At 43.9% G+C, this 16,090-nt stretch overlaps 1 protein-coding gene across 1 annotated transcript; it reads right to left on the bottom strand.

Moving 5' to 3' along the window:
• Positions 1-355: 355 nt before the first annotated feature.
• MMUT (methylmalonyl-CoA mutase) lies at positions 356-14,165 on the bottom strand. The gene is made up of 12 exons (XM_053380432.1): positions 13,768-14,165; positions 12,697-13,064; positions 12,439-12,596; positions 11,751-11,922; positions 10,810-11,058; positions 9,294-9,405; positions 8,078-8,193; positions 6,707-6,822; positions 5,513-5,644; positions 4,011-4,158; positions 2,351-2,518; positions 356-585 (listed from the first exon to the last, which is right to left on the bottom strand). The coding sequence occupies exons 1-12, from the start codon at positions 14,144-14,146 to the stop codon at positions 457-459; spliced, it is 2,247 nt and encodes a 748-aa protein (XP_053236407.1). The 5' UTR covers positions 14,147-14,165; the 3' UTR covers positions 356-456.
• Positions 14,166-16,090: the final 1,925 nt, after the last annotated feature.

Raw genomic sequence — 16,090 nt, 5'->3', positions numbered from 1 at the left:
CAGGAAAAGAAAAAGGTAGACTACCAGGGGTAGGAATTGGATATTTGTCAATCTGACAAGCAAACAAAGCTAGGGCAACGAGACTGGACCGAAAGGGCAAGAGGCATGTGAACAAACAGTATGAAACAGCAGGACAAAATTTCACCACCTTTCTGTATCAGTAACATTTATTTTAAATTGTAATTTGCATTTCCAAAGATCTGAAGTGTATTTCAGATATAATGGAGTCTTATATGCAAAATTTTAAAATTTACTCATTTCATTTAGATTCTTTGATAGATTTTACATATGTAATAATATTGCAGATAATTTCCTACTTTCTTAGAAAGCATAAGGCAACACCAGACATTGCAGATGATTTCGCAAAAATTCCTTCTTTTTATCAACAGATCACAATGCATCAACACAAACTATAAAATTCACCATGAGATACAAAGTTTGTTATGAGACAGAAGTTTACACAGATTGCTGCCTATTATCCAAGCATTTCTCAATATCTTCAAGAACTTGGACAGCTGCCTTTGGGATTCGGGTCCCAGGGCCAAATATATTGGAAACACCAGAGTCATACAAGAAGTCATAATCCTGTGCAGGAGAAAAACAGACATAAAACATGCATGCAAACTTTGTAAAGTAAAATTCTGCAGAACACATGCTAAAAGAGCAGGGTTTAGCGATGGCAAGTGAGGAGGTAGCGCACATGGAGAAGGGAAAATAACTTAGTACAGTCGTACATCAGAAGTCAAACAGAATCCATTCCAGAAGTCTGTTCAACTTCCAAAACGTTCAACTTCCAATGCACAGCTTCTGATTGGCTGCAGGAAGCTCCTACAGCCAAGTGGAAGCACCGTCAGATTTTTGGCTTCCAAAAGAACGTTCAAAAACTGGAATACTCACTTCTTGTTTTTGATCATTTGGGAGCCAGAACATTCGACTCCCAAGCCATTCGGGAGCCGAGGTACGACTGTATGCTAGCTATGGGGAAAAGCAGTGATGCTGTCACCTGTGCAAACTCTGCCATGTGTGCAAAGTCCTAGTGACTACAGGTTCAAGCAATCTCTGCTCTAGGTGTTATCCTATCTAACATAAAGAATGAAATCATCAAAAGTGGCGAACATTTTCACCTCTGCTCCAAGACAACCAGAGACTTGTGGCTCTATACGAATCTTTTGCCAGGTTTAACAATTACCGTATACCAAGGTCAAGAGATTCGAAGCAGAAAAGCAAATTCTACCCCACTCCACTCTCCATTTCCCCCTCCAGCGCTTTCTTCCCTTCTTCCTAACTGTTTAAACCAATTCATGAAACAAGAACTTCTACATTGACCACTAATAATGAAACATATGTTCTGGATATTTTCCCACATTTATTATGCTATTTTTGTGATATACAAATGACATAAGAAAACTTGGTACAGTATACAGTGTACCTCTAGTTACGAACTTCATTCGTTCCGGAGGTCCGTTCTTAACCTGAAACTGTTCTTAACTAGAGGCGTGCTTTCGCTAATGGGGCTTCTTGCTGCTGCGCCAGCACACAATTTCCATTCTCATCCTGGGGCAAAGTTCTCAACTTTAGGTAACTCCAGGTTAGCGGAGTTTGTAACCTGAAGCGTTTGTAACTCGAGGTACCACTGTACTCATTTGTGTAACATTATTCTTGTTTATAACGCCCCACCACCCCCTGGAAAAAAACAAAATTCTGGAAGAAGAAAAAATTATATACCATATTTTTCGCTCTATAAGACATACCAGACCACAAGACGCACCTAGTTTTTGGAGCAGGAAAACAAGAAAAAAAATATTCTGAATCTCAGAAGCCAGAACAGCAAGAGGGATCACTGCGCAGTGAAAACAGCAATCCCTCTTGCTGTTCTGGCTTCTGGGATAGCTGCGCAGCCTGCATTCGCTCCATAAGATGCACACACATTTCCCCTTACTTTTTAGGAGGGAAAAAGTGAGTCTTATAGAGCAAAAAATACGGTATATTCTATGTCAGTAAAGGAAACTAGTCCCTTTTTTCTTCATTTCTTAAAATGTTTATGAATATTTTTAACTTTAAAAAGTGATTTTTAAATTATTTGATTATATTGGCAGTTTTAGAAAGCTTTTGGGAGGCTGCTTTTCAACTGCGTTGTTCTGTGAACCCTAAACCTGTAAACTACAACGCTTTCCAAAATTTGCTGAAGGATTTCCACATTTCAATAGCTAGATGTTACTTTAAAAGCCTTTCAATGGTGTTCATTTGCCTGGAGGAGGAGGAGGAGGAGGAAGTAGATGGAGACCCCACCTCACTGGGAACAATTTAATCATCTCACAAGAAGCCATCTTGTGATGGTGGTGCGCAGTACCTGGGGAGGGATGACTCCTCCACACATGACAAGAATGTCTGGGCGGCCAAGGGCATGCAGCTCTTTGAGGAGTTCAGGAACAAGGGTTTTGTGGCCAGCAGCCAAGGTGCTCACCCCCACGCAATGCACATCCGCATCTACGGCCTGTTGGGCCACTTCACGGGGTGTCTAGGAAGAGAAAGCAAAGGAAGTGTCAAACAATATGGGAAAGAAGAATGCATAAAACCTAACACTGCATGCAGACCCACGCTTCTTTTTTCATAGAGAAGAGTGACAAAAAAACACTAGACACCAGCATGCACCGCTGAAGGCTGCTGCTGGCATTTAGGTTAGACAATACAGTGGTACCTTGGGTTACAGACGCTTCAGGTTACAGACTCCGCTAACCCAGAAACAGTACCTCGGGTTAAGAACTTTGCTTCAGAATGAGAACAGAAATCGCTTGGCGGTGACGCGGCGGCAGCGGGAGGCCCCATTAGCTAAAGTGGTGCTTCAGGTTAAGAATAGTTTCAAGTTAAGAGCAGACCTCCGGAACGAATTAAGTACTTAACCCGAGGTACCACTGTATGGGTGCCCAGAAAGTAGAGTACAGAGAGGAACATAGCCACCTAACCCACTGCATCTTCCAACTCGGGAATCTGTAAAATCATCCCAGTACAACATATTCTGGTTGTTACCTTTGGTGTGAACAGGAAATTGAAACAATAGCTGCATGTATTTTTTACAAAATCATTTTACAAATTAATAAATTGCTTAAAAGCCTGAGGCCCTCAAAGCTGTATACAAAAATATATTCAAAAAATAAATAAAACCATTCCTACAGATGACTTACTGGGAGCCTAGAGCTTGCCGATTAGAAGGTCGGCGTTTCAAATCCCCGCAACGGGGTGAGCTCCCGTTGCTCGGTCCCAGCTCCTGCCCACCTAGCAGTTTGAAAGCACGTCAAAGTGCAAGTAGATAAATAGGTACCACTCCGTCGGGAAGGTAAATGGCGTTTTCGGGCACTGCTCTGGTTTCGCCAGAAGCGGTTTAGTCATGCTGGCCACATGACCCAGAAAAACTGTCTGCGGACAAACGTTGGCTCCCTTGGCCAGTAAAGCGAGATGCGCGCCGCAACCCGTGTCGTCCGTGACTGGACCTAACGGTCAGGGGTCCCTTTACCTTTAAGGTAAAGGTACCCCTGCCCATACGGGCCAATCGTGTCCAACTCTAGGGTTGCGCGCTCATCTCGCTCAAGAGCCCGGGAGCCGGCGCTGTCCGGAGACACTTCCGGGTCACATGGCCAGCATGACTAAGCAGCATCTGGCGAGCCAGCACCAGCGCCACACACGGAAACGCCGTTTACCTTCCCGCTATAAAGCGGTACCTATTTATCTACTTGCACTTAGGGGTGCTTTCGAACTGCTAGGTGGGCAGGAGCTGGGACCGAACGACGGGAGCTCACTCCGCCGCGGGGATTCGAACTGCCGACCTTGCGATCAGCAAGTCCTAGGCACTGAGGTTTTACCCACAGCGCCACCCGCGTCCCTTTACCTTTAACTATCCTTTATTCAAGCATCAGACATTTTAACTGCTAGGAGAAGCAAGCAAGCAAGCAAGCAAGCAAGCAAGCAAGCAAGCAAGCAAACAAACAAAAATTTGAATGGAAGAGACTAAATACCTGGAAGAGTGGGCCTATATCCACATCAAACCCAAGGTCAGCAAATCCTGTAGCAATCACTTTGGCTCCTCTGTCATGGCCATCTTGGCCCATTTTTGCAACAAGAAGACGTGGTCTCCGACCTTCACGTTCCACAAACTTGTTAACTCTGAATTTAAAATTTGCATTTTTAAGGGTATCTTGACAGCTGTGACTACCACAAAAAGTCTTCTATTTTTAAAGATTTATCTATATTCATTTGAATTCTATTAGTAGTATGGAGTTTTATGTGTATATGGAAATTTTATAATCTCTCTCATTTACCTTCCTTTTGGTAATGATGAGATTGAATCAAATCAGGAACAAAAGGAAAAAACAGGGAATACATTAAAATAACACCAAAAAATTCTAGTAGCTCCTAATATAATAGATGCAAAATTATGCTGAGCTTGCTTTATTTATTTCATAAAAGCAATAAAATTAGCAGTAAAAAGAACTAAAAACAACCTTTTCAAAATATTGAAAAAATAAAATCAGCGATATGCTAAACACAGATTAAAACACACATCACTATTCTCTTAGGTAGGTCTCTCAAAACAAGCATGTTTTTACCAAACAGAGTAACAGAGGTGCTTGCCTGATTGTCAGTAGGAAAGGAGTTTCCAAATGTAGATGTGGCTACGCTGAAGGATATTATTATTAACAAGTATTATGTGGTACCTGTAACCATGCCAGTTCTGCAGAATGAAGTGGCTGAGTGGGAAAATATGGGTTAAAGCAACCTTGCAGGTGAACTGGTCCCAAGGTGTTAAGGGCTTTATATACTACTGGTAACACCTTGAACGCAGCCTGGTATTTTATCAGGTTCTCCTCATCATCAACATTATCAAAGGCGATGAGTTTATTTTGTTAAATATCTAGTTTACAATACTTCCCATAACCAATTAATAAATACAGCGAATTTGCAGAACAGATACAACAAACCTGAATAACAAACATAACTTACATAGTAAGGTTGAAAACCCAGCATTAACAAAACAAAATCAACTCATTTTAGACACATGCAAAGAGGTAATAGCTTTAAGGTAATTGTTTGACTTTATAAAATTTGGAAGAACATTTATTAAGTAAAAATGGTTGGCTTATAAAGGGGATAAAATAATGTAATCCCCCAATTAAAAATGGAGAAGATAGAAGAAATGCAGAAATTACAGAGGGCAGTATCAAATGAATACCTTCCATCAGTGCTAGGATTTCTGCCTGTGAGATAGGCTTCCCTCCTCTGCCTCCTGTGCCCCCCTCAATCTACTCTGGAGGGAAGGGAGCACAGCTGACAGGAACTAGCATTAGTGCAGTAAATTTGAGAAGTGTAAGAAATTCTGTGAAATACAAACTACTGTATAGTTTAAATACTCTAAAACTTTGGAAGTGAGATGGGACATACGTTCGTAGCATGCAAAAATTTGTAAGCCTGGTAGCACACCATCTGATTTAATCCATTCCATAGAAACAGCACACCTTACCTGTTGATTGCTTGAGCAATTTCGTCACTCTCCCCAAACTCCTGACGGTAAGCTCCACTCACCATGCGGTCACTGGCTTTGTGTTCACCAAACACCTTTTTCATTGCATCCGTTATTTCACCAACTGTACATCTGAAAAAATGTATGCGGCCCAAACATTAAGGTTGGGTAAACACACCTCAACAGAAAGAAATAAAAACTCAGCACCTATTTCAATGGCACTTGTCACAATAGTTTCATATTACAATAATCTAAGCACAGCAAACTTAATCTCAACTTGCCGCAATATTGGAAGTTAAAAAAGGTTAGGGACCCCTGACAGTTAAGTCCAGTTGCAGACGACTCTGGGGTTGCGGCGCTCATCTTGCTTTACTGGCCAAGGGAGCCGGCGTTTGTCCGCAGGCAGTTTTTCTGGGTTATGTGGCCAGCATGACTAAGCCTCTTCTGGCGAACCAGAGCAGCGCACAGAAATGCTGTTTATCTTCCCGCCGGAGCGGTACCTATTTATCTACTTGCACTTTGACGTTCTTTCAAACTGCTAGGTTGGCAGGAGCTGGGACCGAGCAATAGGAGCTCACTCAGTCGCGGGGATTCAAACCGCTGACCTTCCATTCAGCAAGCCCTACGCTCTGTGGTTTACACCACAGCGCCACCCGTGTCCCCTATCGGAAGTTAGAACAGTGTATTAATGTTCAGTAGAGCTACGCTAAACGCTCCTAGGAGATGCCTTAGTTGGACCCAAAGCTAAGCACATACAATGGGGCTTGTGGACCCTGACTTCCCAGTCATCCTCCCCACAGCAGTCTTGAAATGTTCCACTGAGAATATAGAGCAAAATATTTGTTATGGCTGCTTCTGGCTTCCCTCCTCCCTTAGATATTTATTCGGGTTTTATTTATTTAAAAATTTGTTGTCTTTTTCTCCTGGTTTTCCTGCAAAGAACTCAGAGTGATGATCTAGCTTCATAATCCCCACCCCTTTGCCCCTCAGTGAAGGAAATCAGGCTGAGAGACTGACTTCCCATAGTGAGGTTCACAGCTTTTTAAATCTGGGCCTTTCCACCATCGAAAACATCTCTCTAGTCACACACATTCCTTATGCACTGCCAGAGCAGGGCCACAGGGAGTTAGTCAGAGCCTGGGAGAGATGCTGTGAACCACCCTTTGGTTAAATGCACAGGATTTTCCCCAATACCTGGCACGTGCTGCTTCCACTGCTAGGCCCAGCAAATTGCCTTGGCCTGTGGCGGCGCATTCTGACAGGGCAGCAAGACAACGCTGAGCTACAACTTCATCTCTGCAAGCTTTCACCTTCAAGGAAAGACACAAAAAGCAAAACTTTACAACAGCCAAGAACTGTTTGCAGCATAATTCTATAGGGCTCCCTGGTTCTGCTTAAGCTGTTCCTTTTATACAATTTGTGCTGTTTTTATATTGCAAGCCACACAGAGAGCTTTGGTTATAGGGTGGGATATAAATAATCAAAGTAAATGAGTAAGTAAGTAATAGAGACTGTTTTGTAAAAAAGAGTTTGAAGAGGACTCATGTAATCAATATTTATTAGAGTACCAGCTTCAATAAGGTGCCAGCAGTTTATCTATCTTGCCATAAATGTCACTCCTGAAACTTAAAGGAACTATCACTCATTGGCTTTGATATAATGCAAACAGATACGCTCTGAAGCCCCCAAATAGGAAACCCTCACAGAGATGCAGATTCACTTGTTTGCGTCTAAGAGGTTCCCAATCAGGGAACTTTGCTGACATCTACTATCATTGAAAAAGAACAAACCCAAGCATTGCACACACATGCCATTATTTATTTCTAAAAATTACACTCTGACCACCAATGCTAATTAATCATCTGTCCAATATGTGTGTGTGTGTTGGGAGGATGAAGTTCAGCCTGCAAACTAAACAGGTTTAGTACAGTTTTCTAACACAATTCTAGCAGTCAATTTAGGAAGGCGGTAACATTTAAAATAAAATGAAGGGTCCAGAAGCGAAAAGCACCAAAGCTTTGTTTATGAAAATCAGGAATGTTCAAAATCAACAATAGTAGTTTGATAATGTATTTGCCTATTCTGGTAAAAAAGCCCAAACAGGATAAATTATTAGCTATATAACCTCCAGCTATGACTGAAATAAACCACTACCTTTGACTTTGTCAACTGTTCAGCTTCTGAAGTGTTATACTACATTTGTGAGCAATTAAAGTATGTAATTTTTTAAATAGTTATCAACACACAACAACAACCACATATTATTTATACCCCACTCATCTGGCTGGGTTTCCCCAGCTACAAGACATAGATACAGACAGGACAAGAGAGGGGCTTCAGCAAAGAAGGGAGTAGAGAACAGTATTAAAATGCTATTTTCTCTGAGAGAGAGAGAGAGTGATCATGCAATATGGAAAATGCATATTATTTCAATCGGTCAAAGTGATCCTAAGCATATTAAGAAGTATTCTTAACTGTAATATGGTTTGACACAAATATAAAAAAACACTATATGCTGATTTATAATGTCAATATTACTTCACCTATTAAATCTCTAACACTTACCTTTTTAAGTTTTTCAATCTGTTTGTTACGGACTGAAGTGTTATCAATTGCCAAAACTTCAACAGTCTCTTCTTTTTCCAACTGGTATTTATTCACTCCGACAATCACTTCAGAACCTGGGTATTTCCCAAACGTTAAGGATTTAAAATAAATTTCAGAAACTGCTAACTTAAAACAAGTTTCTATCAAGCCGCGACATGAAGTCAGATTTCTAAAAAGAAAAACACAACCTGAAAGCTTTTTCACCGACGGCATTCAAATTTTAATTTAGGTAGCTAAGACTTTCAGCTTGCATGCACGTAAAAACTGCAATGCTTCCACACAGGTGAACGTGTCGCGATTTGTATTGCAAAGGAGAGGAAACCTCAAATACAGAAAAGCCAAAGTCAATGGGACCCATGAACAATGTAAGAAACAGTGGATGCTATTAACAGAAATAGCTGTGCAATATGAAGTCACAGGCAAGATGCTTATATAAAAGGTAAAGGGACCCCTGACCATTAGGTCCAGTCGTGGCCGACTCTGGGGTTGCGGCGCTCATCTTGCTTTACTGGCCGAGGGAGCTGGCGTACAGCTTCCGGGTCATTTGGCCAGCATGACTAAGCCGCTTCTGGCAAACCAGAGCAGCGCACGGAAACGCCGCTTACCTTCCCACTGGAGCGGTACCTATTTATCCACTTGCACTCTGACGTGCTTTCGAACTGCTAGGTTGGCAGGAGCAGGGACTGAGCAACGGGAGCTCAACCCGTCGCGGGGATTCGAACCACTGACCTTTGGCCATCGGCAAGTGCTAGGCTCTGTGGTTTAACCCACAGCGCCACCCGTGTCCCTTATAGCAGCCAGAAAATACACAATTCCCCTATGAAACAGAGGACTTGTATAGGGCAATGGAAATCAGTTCAAAAATGCAAACTACTTTTTGAAAGCCCCCCCCTTTAGTAGGCGGTTCATTATGCAGCATGGGTGACTGCATGAGAAACACAATTTCCCCTGGGCTTGCAGCATTAGTTGCAGAGTTCAACTGGGATTCTACATTTTCATTCTCCTAATTTTGGACTAGAGTTTTAAGAGTTTTAAGAGTTACGGGAACTTAAGTTTTAATATATGAATAAAGGTATTCAAGTTCAAGACTGATACTTGTCTATATGTCTGGCAGACTGCGGCTGCGCAGTTACGTAAGTGTATGTTGTGTTTAAATAGTGTCCATTTTCCTTACCAGAATCAATCCTGGCTTGTCTCCGAGCAGCACACTCTTCAATTCGAAGTTTGGGTATTCCTTCAGCTACAGCTTTGGCCATCCCACCCATTTCCTCAATCTCATTAATGAGCTAACCAGACAACAAAATTTGGATACTGTTAATGACTCTCAGTATGTGGCTGTCTAGCGCTAAAATCACCATTAAAGCAACATTCTCTCACCCCACTATTTGCAAGGAAACTACATAGAAAACTGGGACAGATGAAATGCAACCATTTAAGACCAGGGGAGGGGAACTGCCTCCAGCCAGTGTGCTGGCTCCCTAAGACTCTCACACTCTGGTGTCAAAGTCCAAAGGGGATTGTTGCAAACTGCCCACCTGATGGGCAGTTACAGCTACCTCCTTTGAAGGTAGGCTCCCAAGTCCAATCAGCTGACTGGTGCTGGGAGCGTGCCCTGAAACACAAAGCAGTTTCCATTGAAAGCATTATTTTATTATTATTATTTATTAAATTTGTATACTGCCCTTCAGCTGATGATCACAGAGTTCCCCCCTTGCTTTCACAAGCAGTGTTCAAAAACAAACAAACAAACCCCTGCCCGATGCACTGGGTAGTTGCCATGGGGAAATTCCTGAGGAACTGTACAGCACTGAAAGGGAGTTCCACTTGCAAAGGAACAATCAGGAGCTCACCCTTCCAAATGGCATTCCTTAAAACCAGGTTTGTGAAAAGCTGTTTGTTTACCCACCGAAGTAAAGCAAGATGTTGTTCCTGCTAATCAGGAAGGTATGTAAATTGGAAAGCATGTAATTCTCTTATTTTAGGTAAAGGTAAAGGGACTCCTGACCATTAGGTTCAGTCGTGGACAACTCTGGGGTTGCGGCGCTCATCTCACTTTATATGGAAACGTTGTTTACCTTCCCGCCGGAGCAGTTCCTATTTATCTACTTGCACTTTGACGTGCAAGCTGGGCAGGAGCTGGGACCAAACAACACGAGCGGGGATTCGAACCGCCGACCTTCTGATTGGCAAGTCCTAGGCTCTGTGGTTTAACCCACAGCGCCACCCATGTCCCTATTCTCTTATTTTTGGTATTTCCTAAGTCTGGACTGCCCAAGAGGTCAATCCAAAACTCTGACCAGTCATTGTGAAAGGGGGAGGGAGAGAGAGAAAAATATCCTTTCGCTATGCCAGCACCCAGGCTGGTGCAGGCCCAGAATGGATCTGCTGCGGTCACATGAGAACAGCAGGGTTGGCAAAGGATCAACTCTGCCAGCCAGTGATGGTAACTTCCCCCTGCCCACTGTTCGGAGGTGCCCTGGGACATTCCTCACCAATGGTGGAAAGAAGCTGAGCAGGGCAGGACAGAGGAACATTTCTGTCCCATCCAAACCCCAAACACAGCGGATCAAGGGTTTAGATCGCTCTGCAAATATACAGGCTAATAAGTTTTCAAGACTTATTTGCAAGGCTGCTTAAAATTACCAGCTTCCTTTTTCTCTCTGCCTCCCTCCTCAAAGCAAAAGACTGACCTTTAATGCAGCTTCATACATATCATTGGTGAGAGATTCCATCAGAAAGGAGCCACCCCATGGATCTGCGACTTTAGGAATCCCAGACTCTTCCTGTATTATAATCTGGGTATTCCGGGCAATTCGAGCACTTTTCACCGTCGGCAATCCCAAAGCTTCATCAAATGAATTTGTATGCAAGGACTGAGTACCACCAAAAACAGCTGCCATTGCCTCAATTGTAGTGCGGATGATGTTATTATAAGGATCCTAGAAGAAAAACCAGAGCATTTGTAAAGAATATAGTACATCAATATACAGAGTGCATTAGATTAGCAATTAAAAAAACTGGGCTCCCCTACCTTTACTTTTTTGCTGCTGTAGCTTTGAGGCCCCAAAATTGGGCCTCTCAGGGGATTCACAGAAACTTGAATCCAGCTGATCCGAACCTACCAATGTCCTGTCCCTATCCTCAAATGCCCTATTTTGAGGCTTGTCCACAGGCCACTGCCAGAGGTAGATTCCTGCCCCACTGGGGCAGAGAGGACTGCCACAGCAATGAAGCCTTCCCTGATGGCAAAGGGTCCCTTTTGCCTTATCTTAACCCCCTTCATTGGTGGAGATTGGAGGCGGAAATTGTACTGTTCAGAATTGCTGACCATCTAAATATGACTTCCTCCTATATGTACACCACTCTTAACCACACATCTAAATACATTTAAATTGCATGTACATTTAAAATAAATTTAATTAAATAGAAGGATGTAGGAAAGCTGAGCAAAATCTTATTCAGTAATGACATTAGGTAGTCAATGCTACTTCTTCCTTCCTTCCTCTCTTGGCCTTTTAACAGAAGCTGTTCGAAGGCACCCAGAGTTAGAAAGGCTACTGCTTTATTATCTGTGAGCATGCACCACAATATTTACTATGCTTGGGGTAGATAATTAAAATTGGATTCCTACCTGCTCAGTGAGTGACCACCCAGAAGTCTGACAATGAGCTCGAAGGAGAAGTGATTTGGTGTCCTTGGGCTGAAACATTTTCTCTATTAAATGAGCCCAAAGCCGCCTCCCGGCTCTTAGCTTGGCTATTTCCATGTAGAAGTTCATACCAATTCCCCAGAAGAAAGACAGCCTAGAATAAGAGCACAAATGGTCTTAACAGAGTAGAATTAGGAACAAATTACACTGTGGATTATACAGTACATATAAATAACAATGTTCTTGAACCCAAAATTGAAAGATGTGTCCTTCAGCCTGTCTTTGAAATACTAAAGGGATAGCTGAGTTTTCAAGAGTATATTCGCAGAAAGTTCTGATCACAACCAACAGTCATGGCTGATAGATCAATCCCATGAAGCCACCAGATGGCCACATTCATCCTGGGGTTGGAAATGGTGGGTTGTATCTAACACTGTTGTTCCATTTCAAGCAACAGGCTTCCACTTGTGCAATGGAACTTCCCTCCTCTTCTGAAGTCCCTCCTTCAAGATCTCTTCCAGGGGACTGGGGGAACCTTCCAGAGCAGGTTCCGACATAAGGAGAACAAAAGGTTTGTACATCCCTTGCTATAGCATCAAACCATTTTATACATTGGAACCAGAGCCCAGTCTTGAAATTAAAAACTAGATTCACTCTGACAAAGATGTACCTTGGTGCAAATTCATCAATAGTGAGACCAGCCTGGAGTCCAGTTCTGCAGTACTCTAAGCCATCAGCTATAGTGTAAGCTAATTCCAAAATCGCATCAGCTCCAGCTTCTTGCATATGGTATCCACTGATGGAAATAGAATTAAATTTGGGCATGTGCTGCAATAAAAAAAGTATACAGCTTTGTTCTACAAGAGACATCAATCTATGAATGCTACACATAGTAATGATAATTAATGGATATTAAAGCAAATAATACCTTTGATGTATATTGAAATATGTCAGCAATTATCCGCATTGATGGTTCTGGAGGGAAAATATATGTATTTCGAACCATGAATTCTTTCAGTATATCATTCTGTATTGTCCCAGTGAGCTTGGATTGTGGCACTCCTTGTTCCTCTCCAGTTACGATGAACGTAGCTAGGACAGGAATTACTGCCCCATTCATTGTCATTGAAACGGACATCTTCTCCAAAGGAATCCCATCAAAAAGTATCTTGGTATCTTCTACTGTATCAATGGCAACTCCAGCCATTCCAACATCTCCACGGACTCGGGGGTTGTCTGAATCATATCCGCGGTGAGTTGCCAGATCAAAAGCAACGGATAAACCCTGCTGGCCAGCTAGTCCCATAAAAAAAAAAGATTAATAACAAAAGCGTTAAAATAAAACCCCCTAATATTACACATCTTAATTAAGAGTCAGACTGAATCACAAGCTGCACATGTTCTGGCAGCATTTGAACAAGAATCATACAATAAATGTTAGCAGTAGTTTTTAACTAAAAAACTGACCTCTGAGAGCTAATATAAGAATCTGCAAGTGATCAAATATTCTGCTTCCAGACCTACCCTTAAAACTATATGCCTGATCCTGCACATCACACTCAGTGCTCCCCACTCCCAAGTAAGGGTGCACAGTGATGAAATCTTACAGCAGAATCCTATCCATAGCTACTTAGAAGAAGTGTCCTGGGTTCCTTCTAAGTATGCATGCCTAGGATTGCTCTCACAGTTATACATGAAATACTTTGGTCCCCAAACCACAGTGCAAGCCTAACCATGCCTACTTGGAAGTAAGTCTTACTGAATTCAATGGGGCTTACTCCCAGGTTAGTGGGGTTAGGACTGCAGCCCTAGATCAGGCTTCCTCAACCTCAGCCCTCCAGATGTTTTTGGCCTACAACTCCCATGATCCCTAGCTAGCAGGAGCAGTGGTCAGGGATGATGGGAATTGTAGTCTCGAAACATCTGGAGGGCCGGGGTTGAGGAAGCCTGCCTTAGACAATATTTTCCCCCACCCCATTCCCTTAGCCCTGTCTCTCACCCCTGATGTTGTCCTTGTAGAATTTATTGCTTTCTTCAACAGTACTGAAACCAGCATACTGGCGGATGGTCCACGGCCTGTAGGTATACATGGTAGGGTAAGGACCACGGGTGAAGGGTTTGACGCCAGGTAGTTCTTCAGGAAAGTCCTTTGTGTCCCGAGTAGAGTACAACGGTTTGATGGCGATTCCTTCCGGGGTGTGCCATATCAGCTCCTCTGGATTCTTGCCCTTTAACTGCTTTTTGGCCATGGCCGCCCACTCTGGGTGGAACACCTGTTCATGGAGCGAGCGCCAAAACTGCTCACGGAGGTGTGGCCCTGCTTCTTTCCTGTAACAGGAGGGCCAGAGGCGCAGAAGTCCATTCTTGACACGTAACATTATTATTTTTTGCTGAAGTGGCTGCAGCCTGTGGATTGAGATCTGAGTATTACAATATGACATAGTGAGACTGTGAGTACCAGTCGCATCAAAAACTGTGTGTGCTAGAAAGGAGGAACAGATAAAGTTGGCAGATATTGTTATTTTTTTGAAGTTTGTTTTGTTGCAGCCACCCTTAGCTTTGTTGCACAACGAAGGCTTTTAAGCAATTTAATCAGAGAGTTTTCTTATGCACTGAAGTTTTCCTTTTTTTGAAAAAAAAAGAGCACACACAACAGCCTGCTTCCTGCCACCAGCTGAACGACATGGAGCGTTCAGTTTGTGTGCTGACATTACTGTAGCAAGCAGTGGCGTAGCGTGGGGGGTGCAGGGGGGGCCGGCCGCACCAGGCGCAACATCTGGGGGTTAGGGTTAGGGGGCGCAAATCCACGGGTTAGGGGGCGCAAATCCACGGGTTAGGGGGCGCAAATTACTTGCCTTGCCCCGGGTGCTGCCAACCCACGCTACGCCACTGGTAGCAAGTGATCAACTACTAGGTTAGCGGGGAGGCAGCTAGGCAGCACCTTTGCCTTCAGCCTATCTATCAGAATATGAATATTGGGGGGGGATGGGGAGAGCAGTACATGGACTCATTCAGTTCAAGGGGGAAGGAAGGCGATTTAGATCACCACTGCAGGAACACAGCTGCTGGGGAAGAAAGCACTGGAGTGGCTAGTTTTAAACTCTGAGTAGTGCCAGATGTACAATGGGCTGAGTAGTGGGCTGTAGCCCTAGCCTAGTACCTCATAATCTAGGGGGGAATTGGGCCTCTTGCCATTTTAAAAAAAAACAACAAACAGGCATATTTTACTATCTAGGCACAGTTGTTCTGTAACATTAAACATGGCCTGATTTTGTCTGGAGGGTACTATTACCACATAGTTACAATTTCCCTTTGAATGTTAGGAGTGAACGTCTTTGTTAATGCCATATGTTTGCAAACTTGTTAAAAGGTCATGATTTTATAAGCAATATATCGAGCTCGATAAAGAAGAGAACGAGCTTTTGTTTTGAGAGGTTGCTTTCACCCGGGCCTGACTCCCCATTTTGCGCGGAAGGGAACACTCAAGCGTGCCTATTTCGCATCACTGCCCTTATGCACTCTGCGCATGGACAGAGGCACCCTCCTCCTCCTCCCTCTGGCTCATAGCTGTCAACGTTTCCCCTTTTTAAAGGGAAATTCCCTTATTCCTAATAGGATCCCTCGCAAGAAAAGGGAAAAGTTGACAGCTATGCTCTGGCTCCCAGGCAGGGCCGGGGCTGCCACGCGAATACCGTTCTCTCGCCTCGCCGAAGCTTCCGTTGTTACAGGAAAAGAGGACGACGTAAAACAAGTCTTTCAAAACGGGCCTCCTGTCAGATAAGAAGAGACCCTAACCCTCCCGTCTGCGCATGCGCGCTTGAAGGATTTCACCCAGGGATTCCCACCCTGTTTTCTGGAGGGACTACAACTCCCATAATTCCTCGCTAGCAAGAACAGCGACCGGGGGAGATGGGAACTGTAGTCTATCAGCCGCTGGATACCCAGCGTTTGGGAAACCCTGATTTATCCCCGCTCGCTTTTCTCCTCAAGGGCCAAAGGAGGGGGGGGCACCTGTGGAATCAGACGCCCGAGGGCTCTCCGTGCCTCAAGCGGGAGCTGCGCGGGAGATGCTGAAGAGGAGGCGGAGGATGACGGAGAGGAAGGAAAGACAAAACCGCCTGCGCTTCTCGTCTGCCCATTACGGTACCTGCTACAGCCGCTTGCGGAGCCAGGGACGGAAGCGGAGGCGCCGTACGACTGCAACGCGCAGGCGCCGCTGCGGGCAGGCCACCCCCCCCCTTAGCGAGCCACTTCCGGGCGCCTGAGGCTTCTGCGTCTGTCTGTCTGTGTGGCCCCGCCCCCTTCCTAACGGCTCCCGGAAC

The sequence above is a fragment of the Podarcis raffonei genome, chromosome 3 (assembly GCF_027172205.1).
Source record: "Podarcis raffonei isolate rPodRaf1 chromosome 3, rPodRaf1.pri, whole genome shotgun sequence".
Classification (NCBI taxonomy): domain Eukaryota; kingdom Metazoa; phylum Chordata; class Lepidosauria; order Squamata; family Lacertidae; genus Podarcis; species Podarcis raffonei.
This window is presented reverse-complemented; position numbering and strand designations above follow the sequence as displayed.

Excerpts from the sequence above, each read along its gene's own strand:
- MMUT (XM_053380432.1), bottom strand. The coding sequence starts at position 14,146 with ATGTTACGTGTCAAGAATGGACTTCTGCGCCTCTGGCCCTCCTGTTAC. Across the intron at positions 2,519-4,010 it reads ATATAGGCCCACTCTTCCAG|ACACCCCGTGAAGTGGCCCA; the intron begins GTATTTAGTCTC and ends TTCTCTTCCTAG. Across the intron at positions 586-2,350 it reads GAGGAGTCATCCCTCCCCAG|GATTATGACTTCTTGTATGA; the intron begins GTACTGCGCACC and ends TCTCCTGCACAG.